Below are 16,375 nucleotides of genomic sequence, written 5' to 3'. Positions count from 1 at the left end.
ATATCTTGACTATTGTAAATAATGCTGCTATAAACATAGGGCTGTATGTATCCCTTTAAACTGGTGTTCCTGTATTCTTTGAGTAAATACCTAGTAGTGTGATTGCTGAATCACAGGGTAGTTCCACTTTTAACTTTTTGAGGAACCTTCATACTGTTTTCCAGAGTGGCTGCACCAGTTTGCATTCCTGCCAACAGTGCACAAGCGTTCCTTTTTCTCCATATCCATAACCTGTTATTTCTAGTGTTTTTTTATTTTAGCCTTTATGACATATGTGAGGTGATATTACATTGCTGTATTCCTAGCATAACTATTTTTTAAGAACAAGGGCAAAAATAAAGACATTAACAGAAACTGAAGAAATTTCTAAAGGATATTATTTTATAGGAGGAAAGAAAATGATTCCAGAAGAGAATTCTCAGATACAACAAAGAATAAGAAGCAAAGAAATTGCTAAACATGTTGGTAAATCAAAACAAGTATGGACCATATAAAACCCAAGTGTCTGTCAGATTAAAAAAGGACAATGAAAATACTGGCCCAAATCACATAAATAGAGTGTATGTAGGGCGGTATGATTAGCAGTGCTGTTGAAGATAGTGTATAAAGTTCTTGTATTATTCAAGATGAAGAACAAAATTCTGATTAACTTTAGATTTCAAGTTATGATGCACATTCTAGTTCTAAGTAATCACTAAAAATATAAATAGATGTAACTTCTACATCAATAGAGGGAGGATAGGGAGGTGGAGATTGAGGTGAGAGAGGGCAAGCTCAAGCTATCCAAAAGGAAGCAAAAATGTTAAATATGGAGGCACAGAAAAACGGGACAGTGTAAAATAAGATGGTATAAAATAATAAAAATATATCACAACAGTAAAGGTAAAGCGACCAAATTTGCAGTTTTAAAGAAAAAGTCAGTCATACCAGATAAATACTGACTCACATGAGGCAGGGATAGTTCTATTAATATCAGACAAAACAGATTTTTAAGAAAAACAAAATTAGGAAAATGAGGATCATCATGTAATAAAACATCAAAATATATTAAAAAACTAAATTTGACAGAACTACATGGAGAAACTGTCAAGGTCAACATTATAGTGGAGGAGTTTAAGACATGTGCATCACTAATCTATACAGAGCAGACCAAACTTGGCATCCTGTACATGTAAAGAAACCTCTGAGCATCACAGAGACATAGGTAAGAACAATCTCAGCAGTACTGTTTGCACTGGCAAAAAAAAAAAAAAGACACAATAAAAATGTCTATAAGGTGGGAAAACAGATAAACTGTGGTATTTTCAGTTACTTGGTTAGATATTTCTCATGGTTGGAGGGGAGCAGCAAAAGAGCACATACTGTATATCATCTATATAAGCTAAAATATACACAAAATGAGTATCTATATTGCATATAGATAAATATATATATTTACACATGCAAACTATAAGGAAAATGGAGAGACTCACAGGAGGCTTTGGTAGAGTGGAATATTCTATTTTTCTTATGCAGTAGTATATGGCTACTCATCACATTATTCTTGACATTCTTTTCACTGTATTAAATATTTCAAAAAATTTTTTAAGTAAGAAGAAATTCTGCTCACAACTCTTCACTGGCAAGTCTCCTTCTCACATTGAGAAAACTATATACAGAGGTTGTGGTACAGTGCAGCACTGTATGCATTAAAGATCACAATAACCAAGTAAGAGGTAATTACAAGGTTAAAATAAAAGTGTATGCTGTTACATGGGGCGCCTGGGTGGCTCAGTCTGTTAAGCATCTGCCTTCAGCTCAGGTCATGATCTCAGGGTCCTGCGATCTAGCCCTGCATTGGGAATCCATGCTCAGCAGGGAGCCTGCTTCTCCCTCTGCCCCACCCCCCTTATGCATACTCTAAAGAATAAGTAAAATCTTAAAAATTTAAAAAGAAAAACTCATGCTGTTACAAACTCACACTAACAAACTGATGCTGGCATATAAAACAGATCAAAGAGGAGCCAGTGAGTTGAAGAGAGACAAGGCAGTCAGAGGGTTCAGCAGCCCCCAGGCTTTGCCTTAGAAAGAGCAACAAACATAAAACATTAAAGGAAGAAAAAGGTTTAACTTAAAATCTAGAAAAACTGGCAGAAATCACATGTGTATGTATTAAGTTATTAAAACATTTCTTAATGACTGTAAATACTCGTCAACTACTTCTTACCTACTGTTGGGTTATTATTTATATACTGAGAGAGCAGATCTTCATCAGCTTGTTCATGCTTTTCATCAGGAGCCAAGTTTTTCTTAGAGAAGCTGTTGTTCTTTTTTGAAAAGGCTGTTTTACTTTCAGGTTGATCTGAAACTGGAATTTCCACTGGCTGGTAGTTAGCATGGATATATGGCTCTTCAGGAAGCATGTAACCTTTACTAAAACACTCTAGCAACCATTTTGCTCCTACTACATGAGGCCTGCAAAAATAGTACATAATTATTTATTAGCTTAAACCATAAAGACTATCATATCATCCCACTTGCCATCCAGTTACCATAACTGCACGGATACGCAATTTTAAGAAAAATCATTAGAGTAGAAATTGCTTTGAATTAAAAACTGACAAAACCTGTGGGCTGATTTATCCCAAAACTGCTTCAATTCATCATCATAATCTCCCACGATAACATGAGTTACATCTTCATTGAGCTGATTAAAACGAACTCCACCTCCACTGTTAATAAGCCTTCTCAGTTTATCAAGCTTTCTGCCACTAAAACCACAAAGATAGATCTGCAAAGAAAGAAAATATTTACTTTAGATTAATGCATTTAAGATGGTTTGCTTCTCTCAACAGAAACACACATACACAGCTCTGCGTACATTTAATACATTAAGAATAGAGTATAATCTGAAACTTTTTTTTTTTAACAATTCCGACATTTTTTTAAAAAAAGATTTTTAAAATTCATTTGAGAGAGAGAGTGGGAGTGAATGGGAGCAGGAGCTGGGGAGAGGGTCAGAGGGACAGGGAGAAGCAGACTCCGGGCTGAGCAGGAAGCCTGACATGGGGCTCAATCCTAGGACCTTGAGAACATGACTGGAGCCGAAGGCAGACGCTTAACCAACTGAGCCACCCAGGTGCCCCAATTCTGAAATTTTTATTTTTTATTATTTCTTCACAATCCCATAGCATTATTATCCACTGTAGACAGCAGGAAGTACTTTGAGGCTTTAAATAGAATGGAAGCTAGAATTCAGTTACCTTCTGGATACTAGTGCACAGCAATATCTAAAATGCAGGTAGCTCCATAAATGCTGAAGATCTTACTACTTGTAAATTTAAATTATAGAAATAAACTGGAAATGAGATACCACCTCACACCAGTCAGAATGACTAAAATTAACCAGTCAGGAAATGACAGATGCTGGCGAGGATGCAGAGAAAGGGAAACCCTCCTACACTATTGGTTGGAATGCAACCTGGTGCAGCCCCTCTGGAAAACAGCATGGAGGTTCCTCAAAAAGTTGAAAATAGAGCTACCCTACGACCCAGCAATTTCACTACTGGGTATTTACCCCAAAGATACAAATGTAGTGATCCGAAGGGGCAAGTGCACCCGAATGTTTATAGCAGCAATGTCCACAATAGCCAAACTATGGAAGAAACCTAGATGTCCATCAACAGAAAAATGGATAAAGAAGATACACACACACACACAAACACACACACACACACACACAATGGAATACTGTGCAGCTATCAAAAGAAATGAAATCTTGCCATTTGCAATGACATGGATGAAACTAGAGGGTATTATGCTGAGCGAAATAAGTCAATCAGAGAAAGACAATTATCAGATGATCTCCCTGATATGAGGAATTTGAGTCAGGATGGGTGTTTGGGGAGTAGGGAAGGAAAAAAATGAAACAGGATGGGATCAGGAGGGAGGCAAACCATAAGAGACTCTTAATCTCACAAAACAAACTGAGGGTTGCTGGGGGGAGGGTGATATGGAGAGGGTGGTTGGGTTATGGACATTGGTGAGGGTATGTGTTATGGTGAGTGCTGTGAAATGTGTAAGCCTGACGATTCACGACCTGTAACCCCTGGGGCAAATACATTATATGTTAATAAAAATAATTTAAAAAAATAATAAACGGGAGTTTATCTGAATTCAGAAAACTTGGGTGTAAATTTTGGTTCAGAGGCCAATAATTAACTACATGCCCATGATAAGTTACTTAGGCTCTTTATTTATTTATTTTTTTTTTTTAAAGATTTTTTATTTATTTGACAGAGAGAGAGATCACAAGTAGGCAGAGAGGCAGGCAGAGAGAGAGGAGGAAGCAGGCCCCCCGCAGAGCAGAGAGCCCGATGCGGGGCTCGATCCCAGGACCCCGAGACCATGACCGGAGCCGAAGGCAGCGGCTTAATCCACTGAGCCACCCAGGCGCCCCTACTTAGGCTCTTTAAACCAGTGTTCTCATCTATAAATTGAGATATCCTTTACACAGTTGATTACACAAGAAAATTTAAGTAGAGCCGAGGACAGTACTTTGAGGATTATATGCAATAATTTATTTCTAAGTATCACTATGTATATATTTAAACCAATTTAATAAATATAAAGCTTTTTCATCTGTATTTTAGATGTCTTTAAAAAAATTTCTTAGGAATGGCAGATCTATTCCTAACTCCATTTATATCCCAAACTAAATAACCTCGGTTATTAGAAGATACTGTAACAAAAATCAGGAATCATAAACTTCCTGTAAGAATAACTAAAAGTTAGGGGCATCTAGGAGGCCCTATTGGTTAGGCGTCTAACCTTGGTTTCAGCTCAGGTCATGATCTGAGGGTATTGAAATCAAGCTGCATGTTGGACTCCATACTCAGTGCAGAGTCTGCTTGAGATCTGCCCCTTCCTCTTGTGGTATCCTTTCTAAAATAAATAAATCTTAAAAAAACAATAACTAAAAGTCATATCCATAATTACCAGAGTCTAGGATAAAAGATTATGTAAGACACTTTCTGTTCTGACAATAAACTGATGTTTTATCAACTAATGTACAGCCTATTCACTCTACAAGTAGAAATATATTAAAATTCAGCTCTAGGAGATCTACAGCATATGATGTTTCCATCAAGGCACTTATAAGATAGTTTATTTATACATTAAAAAATTAAGTAGCCCAAGAGATATAAAACAAAGTAGTGAGTCTAGTGGTTAGGAACATAGGATTTGGAGTAGATGGATGTCTACTTAATATCTACGTGAATCTGAACAAGAACGGAACAAGCCTCAGTTTCAGGGTAATATCCATTTTAGAGTTATTTGTGGGAGTTAAAGGAGATTACATACAACATATTAACAATATATATTAATTGATTAGCACAGCCTAGGATATTAGTAACACTTAATAAGTGACAGTTATGGACAGATGTGGCCCAGTGCTTACATCTGCTTGGCTAGAGTGAAGAGTTTACATGGATAAGGAATAAGCCCAACTCTGAGGGGTCTTCAAAGTCAGGCTAGAAGTACTGATGTACATTATCACTGAGGTATTACATAATAAAGACATACCCGACAACCATCTAATAAATCTTCAGGTGCTTGAAATGCACTGACATCCAGATTTTCTAGATTTTCAAGTGTAGGCTCCACTTTGCTATTAAGAACTGAATTACACATCGATTCATTTATACAACTTGCATTGATGTTGGAAATATGGCTGACATCTGAAAGAGTACGACCTACATATCGAACAAAGATGCAGAAATTTATGGAGATATAATAGTGATTACCTATTTTCCTATAGGTTAATTTTTCTTAAACACAAAGGGCTGTGAATAATTTCCAAAGTAAGCATCAAATGTTTTTATTGAAATCTTGGTGGCCAAGCATGACAAGGGAAAATGAGACTAAGGCTCGTATTTTATTTCAAATAAAAACATTCTTAATACATTTAATAGTGGCTTGCTTCCACATACAATCTGAAGTTGTTCACTGTAGGGTCCAGGAAAGGAAAAAGTATAATGTATGCTAAATTCTAACATGGCATGTACAAAATAGAAATGGTTTTCAATTTTATATGAATACAGATGGTCTGTAATAGTAGCAAAATAATAAAAATGTATTACATTTGCCCACCGTCAGGTTTAGAAAAATTCTTTTTTAAGTCTTTATAGTAATCTTGACTTCTTTAATCATCTTTTGCATTAAACGAAGGTATGAAAGAAAATATACATCCATTATAAAAAGAAATACCTAGAATTCTGGACTAGTTTTCATACAATTTAGCTATTACATAATTATGCCTGGAAACATAGCAATAAAGGATGGAATTCCCTACTGTATCTCACTGATCATCTTTACAAATCAATTCTTACAAAGAAAGTGATGTCAAAAATGACTGTTTACTTTAATCCCACTGAAACTTACTATCAACTGTGTTGATCTGGCCAGTAGGAGTTGAAGTATCAGGCACAGTCTTTGCTTCTGGTCTCGGTTCTGTCTTGTATATGGATTCATCCTGACAAAAACCTTTGTCAACACTGTCAAAAAACCACTGCGTGGTCACACAGTGTACATTCCATCTCTTGGCACATTCGTACTTTTGACCTATCACGTTCATTAAGAAATAGTGAGAAATGTAAACTATTAAAATCTATCTTTGTAGAAATATTTAAGTATGATAGGTTATGGGAAAAAACTCACCAAAACAAAATTAAAGTTACCAGTAACTATTCTTAAATAAATAGTATGCTATATGCTGTATGCAAGGGGGTTTGTCTCTTAAAATTGCATAATTTATATAGGGTGACTGAAATACTAGACTTGGTTTGAGTATAGTCTCCATTGCTTAATTTCTTTAAACCAGTTTCTTAATCTGTAACATGGGAATAACTCACAGAATTATGTGGCTTTAGTAAGACTGAATAAAACAACTGTAAAGATTGTAAATGTCCGCAATATAAAAATACCAGCTTTGAATAGTCTACTCTAATGTCAACAGGATTTGACTTGAAGTCCAAATGGACAGGCATATTATAAGAAATATATCTTTTTATCCCCTTAAAACAACTTTTAACACAATGTATTTTGAAACAGTGCCATAGAGAAACTGAGGTCAATATGTACTAAACAATAACACAAAAAGGATTTTTTTGGACATTCTTGAGAGCAAAGAAATGAACTGCCTTCAGGTTCAGAAATTCAATAGCAGTTACCAACTCTACTCACAATTATAATATCATAGTTGGCCATACACAGAGTTCTGATTTAAGGACAATTACCAACTAATTTTAGCAGGGTTTTTTTTTCCTATTTTGCTCCCTAGGTAGCTTAATAAAACACAGGCATAAATAAATAACAAAAACATTAACAAAATTCTCTCTCATCAATTTGTATGTATTTTAAGGGTATTTATAAAGAAAAAAAAATCTTCCAAAATAGATATAAACATTACAGGACACCAAAATTAAACACAATTTTAAGGAATTCTTCTTATTGGTAGTATATTTTTCTCCTTTTAACTGCCTCGTGTTCTGCAAGGTGTATCTTCAAGTTACAACTTCTAGTTCATCCAATAAATCAGATTAATTCAATTAAAAACTAAGCCAAGCCTTTAAAGTTTATCATTAGAGGGGCACCTGGGTGGCTCAGAGGGTAAGGCCTCTGCCTTCAGCTCGGGTCATGGGATCGATCCCCGCCTGCTTGGCGGGGAGCCTGCTTCCCCCTCTCTCTGCCTGCCTCTCTGCCTACTTGTGATCTCTCTCTCTATCAAATAAATAAATAAAATGTTAAAAATAAATAAATAAATAAAATTTCATCATTAGAAAGAATGTAATTTAGCTACATCTATTAGCCTTTTCGTTGTTCATCCAAATTTCTTGTTTTATAAGTATTTGGTAACTATGTAGCAAACTTTGAAAAAAAATCAAACAATAAAAACCACTGGAAATTGAAAAAAATATTTTTTCAATGACCTGGATAAACCTGGATAGTCCTGTAATTTTTCTACAGGTTTGTGAACCAAACTATTTTTCTAAGATTTTAGGGGGAAAATATATGAGAGTTTTAACAAGTCATAAGCAAAATCTAGTCTGTAAAGATCTTAAAATGTTAAATACTAGAGAAAATTTTGTATTTTTTCCATTTGGGAAACATAGTTTTACCTTTTGGTTCTTGCACAATGAGGTGTGTGCATTCATTCATTTTCAGTTGTCCCATGTATTGACCTCCATGCTTAATTGTGAGTTGCTGAACTGCCTTCCTGTCTAAGCTACACAAACCAGTCACACAGATAATGCAACCAAGAAAAATGGGACACTTGAAGTCTTCCATGTTTACATCAGTATACCTAGTTATTTTTCTGGAAAAAATACGTAACAAGGAAAAAATTAACATATTAACATACCAAATGGTTTAAAATTTATCAGAATAATGACAAACAACAGAAATCACTAATGCTTTCCTCATTTTTTAGAAAAGGGGTACTGAAACTCAAAATTACATTATCTGCTCATCTAAAAAGTAGTATTTCAAGATAGAGATTCTTAAATAAAACTGTTTTAAGGGAAAATGTTATTTCATTAACTCTTCTGAGTTCATGCTGGTCAAAGTGGTCTATTTTCCAAAATCTTACATGTGAATTTACTTAAAAACTCAAAGGACCTTGGTTGCCTACTAGAAAGATGGACTTTTTATCCTTCCATCATATGATATAAATAATAAGCAATAATTTTGGGCAGAATACTAACAAAAATGTCATTCTTTTTCCATTTAAGACAGATGTGTTAAAACGCCCATTTCTAAGGTCCACAGGGGCAGGCAGGGATACCATGTCTAAAGCCTAGCTCAGGCCAGGTACATAAAATGAACTTGATTAACATTTACTGAATGACCACATCCTAATGGCTGACATATGTTTATATTCAACTTTACATAGACACCTTTGTGAGAGAATACGACAGTCAAAATGGCTAATTTACTCTCCATCTTAGCACAGTAGTAGAAGGATAATGCAACTTAAGAACTACAGTTGCCACAGTGATCTTCTCAACTATTTTACAGGCATTTACTGCTGAAAGCAATCTTTATTGTCAAAGCATTTCTTACCTTGTAACTAGTATTAAATCAAAAGCCTATTCTACCTATCAACTTACACCTTGATGAGACCTTGCAGATTATGCTTATTTTCAGTGAAGAGTAATAACACCATTTTTTTGTCCCTGAATAACAAATCCCAAGAGGACAACATAAAACTTCCCCTATAATAACCCACAATATGCCAAAATGATTGAATGTATCATTTTTTCAAATCTAGAAAACACATAAATGTCTTTCTTACTTCTCTTGTGACTTTTCCCAAAGTGTTTTAATCCAAGAAGGGAGCAAAATAGGTTTCTTTAGGTTCGCAGCAACTAAATATTTTTTGCTGCCAACTTCTCCTGCAATAAGGTGAGTTACTGATATATTAAGGTCTCTATATACACGTCCACCCATCATTTGTACATATTTATGAACTTCTTCCTGTAAACCCAAAAGAAAATACATTAACACCAAAGCAAAAAATACCTCTTCCATTTTTTTATACAAAAACTCAAATATCTTTTGTTGTTATTAGCTTGAAGGCACAAATGTTTCTCACCACTCTAAAGTTAAATAATCAAATTACTTTTTGGATAACGATAAATATGAATTATACATAAATCTAAAAATAATTACTTTCATATAGTTGTTTCTTTCAACGCCATGAGTTTATTAACTTATGTTGTTTCTATAATATACTGTGCATATATATTTAAAAGTATTAATTGTACACATTATATATACAAATATGTATTTTCTCTTTTAGCATTATCAAAGCATTTCTTTCCTCATAGCAAATGTTAAATCCACAGCCCATTCTACCTCTCAACGTTTTTTAAAATAATTTTTTTAAAGATTTTATCTATTAGAGAGTGAGTGAGCAAGAGAGGGAGCGTGAGCACAAGTCGGGGGAAAGGGAGAAGAAAACTCCCTACTGAGCTCAGCGCCCAATGACCCCAAGACGCTGAGATCATGTCCTGAGCCAAAGTGAGAAGCTTAACCAACTGAGCCACCCAGACACTCCATCAACATTTTTTTTAAGAAGATTAACCATCTAATATGGAAAAATGTGACTCAAACTCTAACTCAACTGCACAGGGGAAAAAGAGTTTTCTTTCAAGTAGTCCTCAGTAAAACAGATTCCACTATTTCTATTTCATTAAAATAGAAAAGATATACATTGGTGTATACAGACCTTAAGTCATGAACACCGAGTACAAGGTCTTTCAAAGTGTCTCCTATGCAGTGAAAGATTAAGTGTGGAGATCAATATATTGATCACGATATTCCTCTCAGTACCTACCCTTTTATCTTTTTCCAGGCTTGTACAAGATACAGTTACATCAGACATAACCATATTATAAACTGGATGTTCAGCTCTTGGGACACATCGCTGGTGGTCCATACAAAATATGACTACTTGAGGGCCAACAATTCTGCAGCCAAGCTACAAAAAAAGGGAGAAAATTTAGTATGTAGGAAAAGACCTCTCGCTTATAAAATTACATTTTGTAATACTTAGCAATTTTTTTTTTTTTTAAGATTTTATTTATTTGACAGAGAGATCACAAGTAGGCAGAGAGGCAGGCGGTGGGGTGAGGGGGGACGGGACGTAGGCCCCTTGCTGAGCAGAGAGCCTGATGCGGGGCTCAATCCCAGGACCCTGGGAATATGACCTGCGCTGAAGGCAGAGGCTTAACCCACTGAACCACCCAGTCTTTTTTTCCTTTTAAAGATTTTATTTATTTATTTGACAGAGAGAGAGCAAAAGCGGGGGAGTGGCAGGCAGAGGGGGAGGGAGAAGCAGGCTCCCTGCTGAGCAGAGAGCCCAACATGGGGTTCTATCTCAGGACCCTGGAATCATGATCTGAGCCAAAGGTAGACGCTTAACTGACCAAGCCAGCCAGGTGCCTCAATGTTTAGCAATTCTTTTTTTTTTTTTTTTTTTTTTAAAGATTTTATTTATTTATTTGTCAGAGAGAGAGAGTGAGCACTGGCAGATGGAGGCAGAGGGAGAAGCAGGCTCCCTGACGAGCAAGGAGCCCGTTGTGGGACTCGATCCCAGGACCCTGAGATCATGACCTGAGCCGAAGGCAGAGGCTTAACCAACTGAGCCACCCAGGCATCCCAATATTTAGCAATTCTTTACAGAAGTTGATGACTACTGCTAAATTATTATAAGACAAAATAAGGACCATTATATAATTTCTCAGAGATACTACACATTAAACACACAGGCAATTAATGCAGGCTATCGAAAGAAATAAGCTTCAAGAGCCACATTCAGTCACAACTCCCACCAAATTTTAATATCAGAAACAGTCTTAATGATAGGTTATAGGAATAACAGACTTATACTTTAATAATTGGGAAAATCCATATAGTTTTTAAATGAAGTATCCAGCCAACCAAGCAGTTCTACAGTTTAAGAGCCTAATTAACCCCTTCTAAAATACCTATTCTGTCACACGAACATAAAAAATCCTAGGCAGTTTCTACATTTGTGTTTTAAATACTTTGTCTTTAACTCAATGTCTTTCCAAGTAAGTATTTCTCAAAGATATTACAAGGCTATTAAAAATGGCCTTTTATTTTCACTGATAACTGAGTTAAGAAAAGTTGACAGTCTTGCTCAACATCAGCACATTCAAGCCAGATCTAAAAAGCATATGGCTGCCAAAGTCACCAGGGCATGACTGATTTAAAGATGCACACAGTAAACAATTATTGTTACCTTTTTGTTCAGTCATAGGAAAGTTTGTTTTTAATGCTCTCGATTCTATCTGACAAGGTGTGTTATTTCCAAAAGGAGGGCAGACCAACAATGCTTTTGGCAAAAGTGGGCACAGACCTTCCATAAATTGTGCAGATACTGCATCTACCTACTCTTCTATGTTTTCTTCTCCTTCAAACAAGAATCACTTCTTTGTAATCTGGATGGAATTACAGCCAGTTTACTTTTATTTCAATGCTTCTCTCTTGTCCAGACACCAAAAAAGTAATGAGTCAGTAGACTCTGGAATCAACAGAAAGAAATCAGATGGCTCATTGATATATTAGCAATATTCATCCCCAAAATGCTTCCTTTAGGCATATAATGTTTCAGACCCTCTCTACAAGGTATAGGTATGAAAACTGTGTGTGAAAGAGCACATAGGAAAGACAGTAAATAACCAAGCATTATCTTGAGATCTTTCCCAAATTTTCACGGAAAATCTTGCAATCAAACTGAGTTTAAGTATGGCAGAACTCCATCACTAAAGTGTTTTATTACTATATCACTGATTTAAGCTAAGTGAAGTTAAATATCCTGAAATATAAAAATTACGTATAACAAAAGCCCATCATAACATGATTAGTCTTTAAAAATATAATTCTGGTCTCCCAAACCGAAAGATTCCTCTATATTCATCATCTGTATAATACCTCATGGCCAGTAAAGAACTTATGTCCACTGAAACAAAACAACAAAAATCAGACTACAGAAGGAACACACAAAAAGTTAGCAAACCTTTTTGAGGTGATCAAAGACAACGCCACTAAAAGGGTCACAGACATAAAGCGACCTGTCATTTTCCTTAATCTTCAATGCCTCTTCTTCTGTAATAATCTGAAGATATTCTTCTGATTGGAACTCTTTTATTGACTGAAAGAAATAAAAAAAATGAAAGAGTGCACCTGAAAATTTTCACCCGTATTTAAGTCCTATGAACTCTATCTTCAAAAATCCATCTCTAATGCAATCTTTTCTCCCATTGAAAGCTACCCTCATCTCTCACCTAGACCTCTGCAGAAGTCTACAAAGTGGTTCCTTTTCCTTTCCTTGCCCTAAATCTATTCTCCATACAGCAACTAGTAATCTCTTTAATGATACAAATCAGGTCACGAGTCTGGCCCCTGCCTATCTCCCCACTCTAACCTTCTACCTCTTTTCTCCCCTGTTTACCATTCTCTAGTCACTCCTTTCTTGCTAGGTCTGGAACAAGCCACGCATAAACTCGGTAGAGGTTCTGCTCTTGTTCTCACTCCATGAAATATTTTCCCAGTCTTCACCTGACTTGATCCCTCACTTCAATCAGATTTGCTCAAATGAAAAAGTCAAAGTCCTTACCATGGCCCTTAAGGCTCTTTACATGACTTCTTTACTCTTACTCTCTAAAGCACCCATTAATGTTCTTCCCCCAACCCTTGTTCACCACGCTACAGCCACACTGTATGTTGGATAGGCACTCCAAGTACTTTCTCAGGGACCTGTGTATGGCTGTTCTCTCTGCCTGAAGGCTTCCTCCCCAGACATTCACATGTCTAACCATCCCACCTCCTTCAAGTGTACTTATCTTCTCCATAAAACTTCCACCAATCACACTCTACTTAAGACTGTAACCTTCCCTTCTCCCGCAACAAACATCCTTTAGAACTCCTTAAACTGTTTTGCTCTTTTCTCTTCATAGCACAGAGCCCCAGGTAACATATCATACAGTTTACTCATTTATCCTGATTTATGTCTAGGTCCTCCTGCTAAAACAGAATGTAAGCTCTGAGAAAGTACGGGTCTTTCCCTGCTGTGCTCACCAATGTATCCCAAGGACTACAACAGTGCTCAACAGGTCACGACACTCAGTGATTATTTGCTGAGTGAACTTTAAAGAAAAACCTGCTACAACAGTGCTTCTTAAACTCTAATATATATAGGAATTACACCGAGGATCTTGTTAAAATGCAGAATCTAATTGGGCAGTCTGAGTTGGGCCCAAGGTTCTATACTTCCAACTCTACTGATGTTGCTGGGGTCTGTACGTAGCAAGGCTCTACAACACCCCCCACATCTTTCCATATTACACTGTACACTGTGAAACACACTTTTAGCTACAAAAAAATGAAGTGTAACCAGTATATAACAGATTCAAATTTCTTCAGCATACAAAGGTCTACTCCAGTTAGTAGACATAGAAAGCAATGTAATTTCCAAGAATAGCAAATTTGCGAACTTCAATATAAATGTCATAATGGGGTGCCTGGCTGGCTCAGTCAGTTAGGTGTCTGCCTCGGTCATGGTCTCTGGGTCCTGGGATCAAGCCCCACATCAGGCTCTCGGCTCAGCAGGGAGCCCGCTTCTCCCTCGGCCTGCCTCTCCCTCTGTTTGTGCTCTCTTACCTCTCTCTCTACCCAATAAAATCCTAAAAAAAAGTAATAGACTTCATGCTCCCCAAAATACATTATAATGATATATTTACATCAATCCAAAAATATGTAACAACACATCTATATTAATGTACATTACAATAAAACTAGTAAGAAAATAAATGACTAAGACATAGAGTCCAACAAATCAAAAACACTGAAAACGAAAAAAAATGAATTCACAGCATCAAACAAGGCATTTTCAACGATTCTTACCTCAAGTGCTTTAAAAAAACATTCCGAATTGTCTGGAGACTTTAAAAACTTCACAAGAAACGGTTCTTTGTCATTGCTGGACATTTTTGAACTGCCAAAATAAAGGAACCATTAACAAGGACAAAACACACCATGTGTGAAGTTAAAAGTTTAAGGCGTCTCCTTTCTGTGCAGACGACAAAGCCCAAGGATAGACATTCTGGCCTTGTCCATGAATTCGTTCATTCGTTTCTAAGAAACGCTGGAATGTGGGCAAAGTCAGGGAAAGAGATGACACTAAGCAGGGTCGGGCCTGGTTAGTACTTGGATGGGAGGGAAAGAGATGACAACACCAATCCTGGCAAATCAGAGAACAAAATTAATGTCCCTAAATGGAATACATTCGGGCCCTTTGTTATGGGGCTCTAAGCCCCCCAGTCAATGGGCATTCAATTGCACTTAGCTCAAGGATCCACGAACGAAACTGTCCACGGCCCCTGACGTTTGTTCAACCCTCAGTAAACGGACTTTAATGGAAAAGTGGAACCGGTTAGCAAGGCCATGCCCCCAGAAGGCCGAATGCTCTTGCTTACCAGCTGCCACAGCGAGGCCCGGCTCTCGGTCCAACCGCAGCCACGTTCTTTCCGGCGTCAAAGTCCCACTCGCCGGTCCGAGGGCCGGTTACACGGCCGGGAAACAAGGGCCCCAAAGGCCAGGGAAGGTGTCGCGACCCCCCAATTGGGGTGGGGAGGGAGCTGGGTCCTCTCTCTGTGCCTCACTCACCTCGGTGGAGCCTGGGGGGGGTCTTCGGGAGTCGAGTGGAGGGGCACGCGGCCTGCTGGGCGGCGGCTGGGGTCGGGCGCCAGCCCGGCGCACACCCGCCGCAGCCGGCGGCGCCCCCGACCCGAAGCAAACGCCGAACCCGGAAATTGCCAGGCCGGCGAACCGACTTTCGCGCCAAGCGCGCGGACGCGCCCGCCTCTTCCTGCGGAAGTGACGCGATCGCAGCTGAGAGAGGAGGGCCGAGATGTCAAAGGTGGGGGTGGGGCGGTGGGCGCGGCACTGTCGCCGATAGGTTTAGGGGTTGCCCAGGTTTAGGGCTTTGAAGGGGCTGCTTGGGCCCCGCTGGGAGCAGGCCGAGTGCTCACGGCTCAGGGGATGGGGCAGCAGGCTAGGAGAACCGTAGACGCGGTCCTAACACATCGAAAAATGAAGCCCCAGGGAAGATTAGGTTTCCCCAATCAGTATTTTACACCTGCCGTTCGCCAGACAGTACGTGAGAAACCACGTATTATCACCCCTCTATGAGGCGAATCGTAGTATCTCCGTTTTACAGATGTGAAAACGGAGGCTTCAATAAATTAAATGATGTGCGGTCACACTTTCAGGGGTAGGATTAGAACTGCATCCAAGTCCTTGACTCCACAGACAGGGTCCTTTTACCTCTAATACAACCGGCACGTGAGCACCACCTACCGCAATCCAGAGCTCTGAGGGGAAGGAAGATGTCAGGATGGCTTGAATCACACAGCCAATGCAAAAGCATCTTTTCCAGATCGTCAGTAGTCTCTGCCCGTCTTCAAAGGGCATCTCCTTTTCTTTCCCTGTAACTCCCTGAGTGTTGGGGAGATTCTGGGGCAGAACCTAATGTCCAAAGGCAAAGGTCAGGGAGAGGGGTTAAGTGGGCCTGCAGAATCTTGGCTTGTTGAGAACCAGTGACAAACTGCTTGGCTGATGTTTCTTATTTCATTCCTCACTCTCGAGACTGAGAAGCTCATGACTTTGGGTTGAGTAATATGGAGCTTAATGGCACGTATCCCGATTGCTCTTCTTTTTAGTGCCTGCAGATGGGTCTACGTGTGTAAATACGCCCGTGGCCGGTGAGTCAGCATCAGCAACATTGGGGCTCAAAGGTAAAGGCCAT

The 16,375-nt window shown here is 38.2% G+C and overlaps 1 protein-coding gene across 2 annotated transcripts in view; it reads right to left on the bottom strand.

Moving 5' to 3' along the window:
* TOPBP1 (DNA topoisomerase II binding protein 1) overlaps positions 1–15,405 on the bottom strand; it is a 60,877-nt gene extending 45,472 nt beyond the window's left edge. The window contains exons 1-10 of one of the 2 annotated variants that reach the window (XM_046003432.1): positions 15,045–15,405; positions 14,473–14,563; positions 12,587–12,721; positions 10,379–10,522; positions 9,335–9,516; positions 8,160–8,356; positions 6,424–6,603; positions 5,566–5,735; positions 2,607–2,770; positions 2,207–2,454 (exon numbers count right to left, since the gene is read on the bottom strand). In XM_046003432.1, the coding sequence (XP_045859388.1) occupies positions 2,207–2,454; positions 2,607–2,770; positions 5,566–5,735; positions 6,424–6,603; positions 8,160–8,356; positions 9,335–9,516; positions 10,379–10,522; positions 12,587–12,721; positions 14,473–14,556 (1,504 nt within the window). In that variant the 5' untranslated portion in view covers positions 14,557–14,563; positions 15,045–15,405. The remainder of the gene's footprint in view (positions 1–2,206; positions 2,455–2,606; positions 2,771–5,565; positions 5,736–6,423; positions 6,604–8,159; positions 8,357–9,334; positions 9,517–10,378; positions 10,523–12,586; positions 12,722–14,472; positions 14,564–15,044) is intronic. The other variant, XM_046003431.1, reaches the window with a different exon arrangement.
* Between the last annotated feature and the right edge of the window lie 970 nt (positions 15,406–16,375).

The sequence above is a fragment of the Meles meles genome, chromosome 4 (assembly GCF_922984935.1).
Source record: "Meles meles chromosome 4, mMelMel3.1 paternal haplotype, whole genome shotgun sequence".
NCBI lineage: Eukaryota > Metazoa > Chordata > Mammalia > Carnivora > Mustelidae > Meles > Meles meles.
The sequence above is the reverse complement of the archived record's forward strand: the minus strand, read 5'-3'. Positions and strand labels throughout refer to the sequence as shown.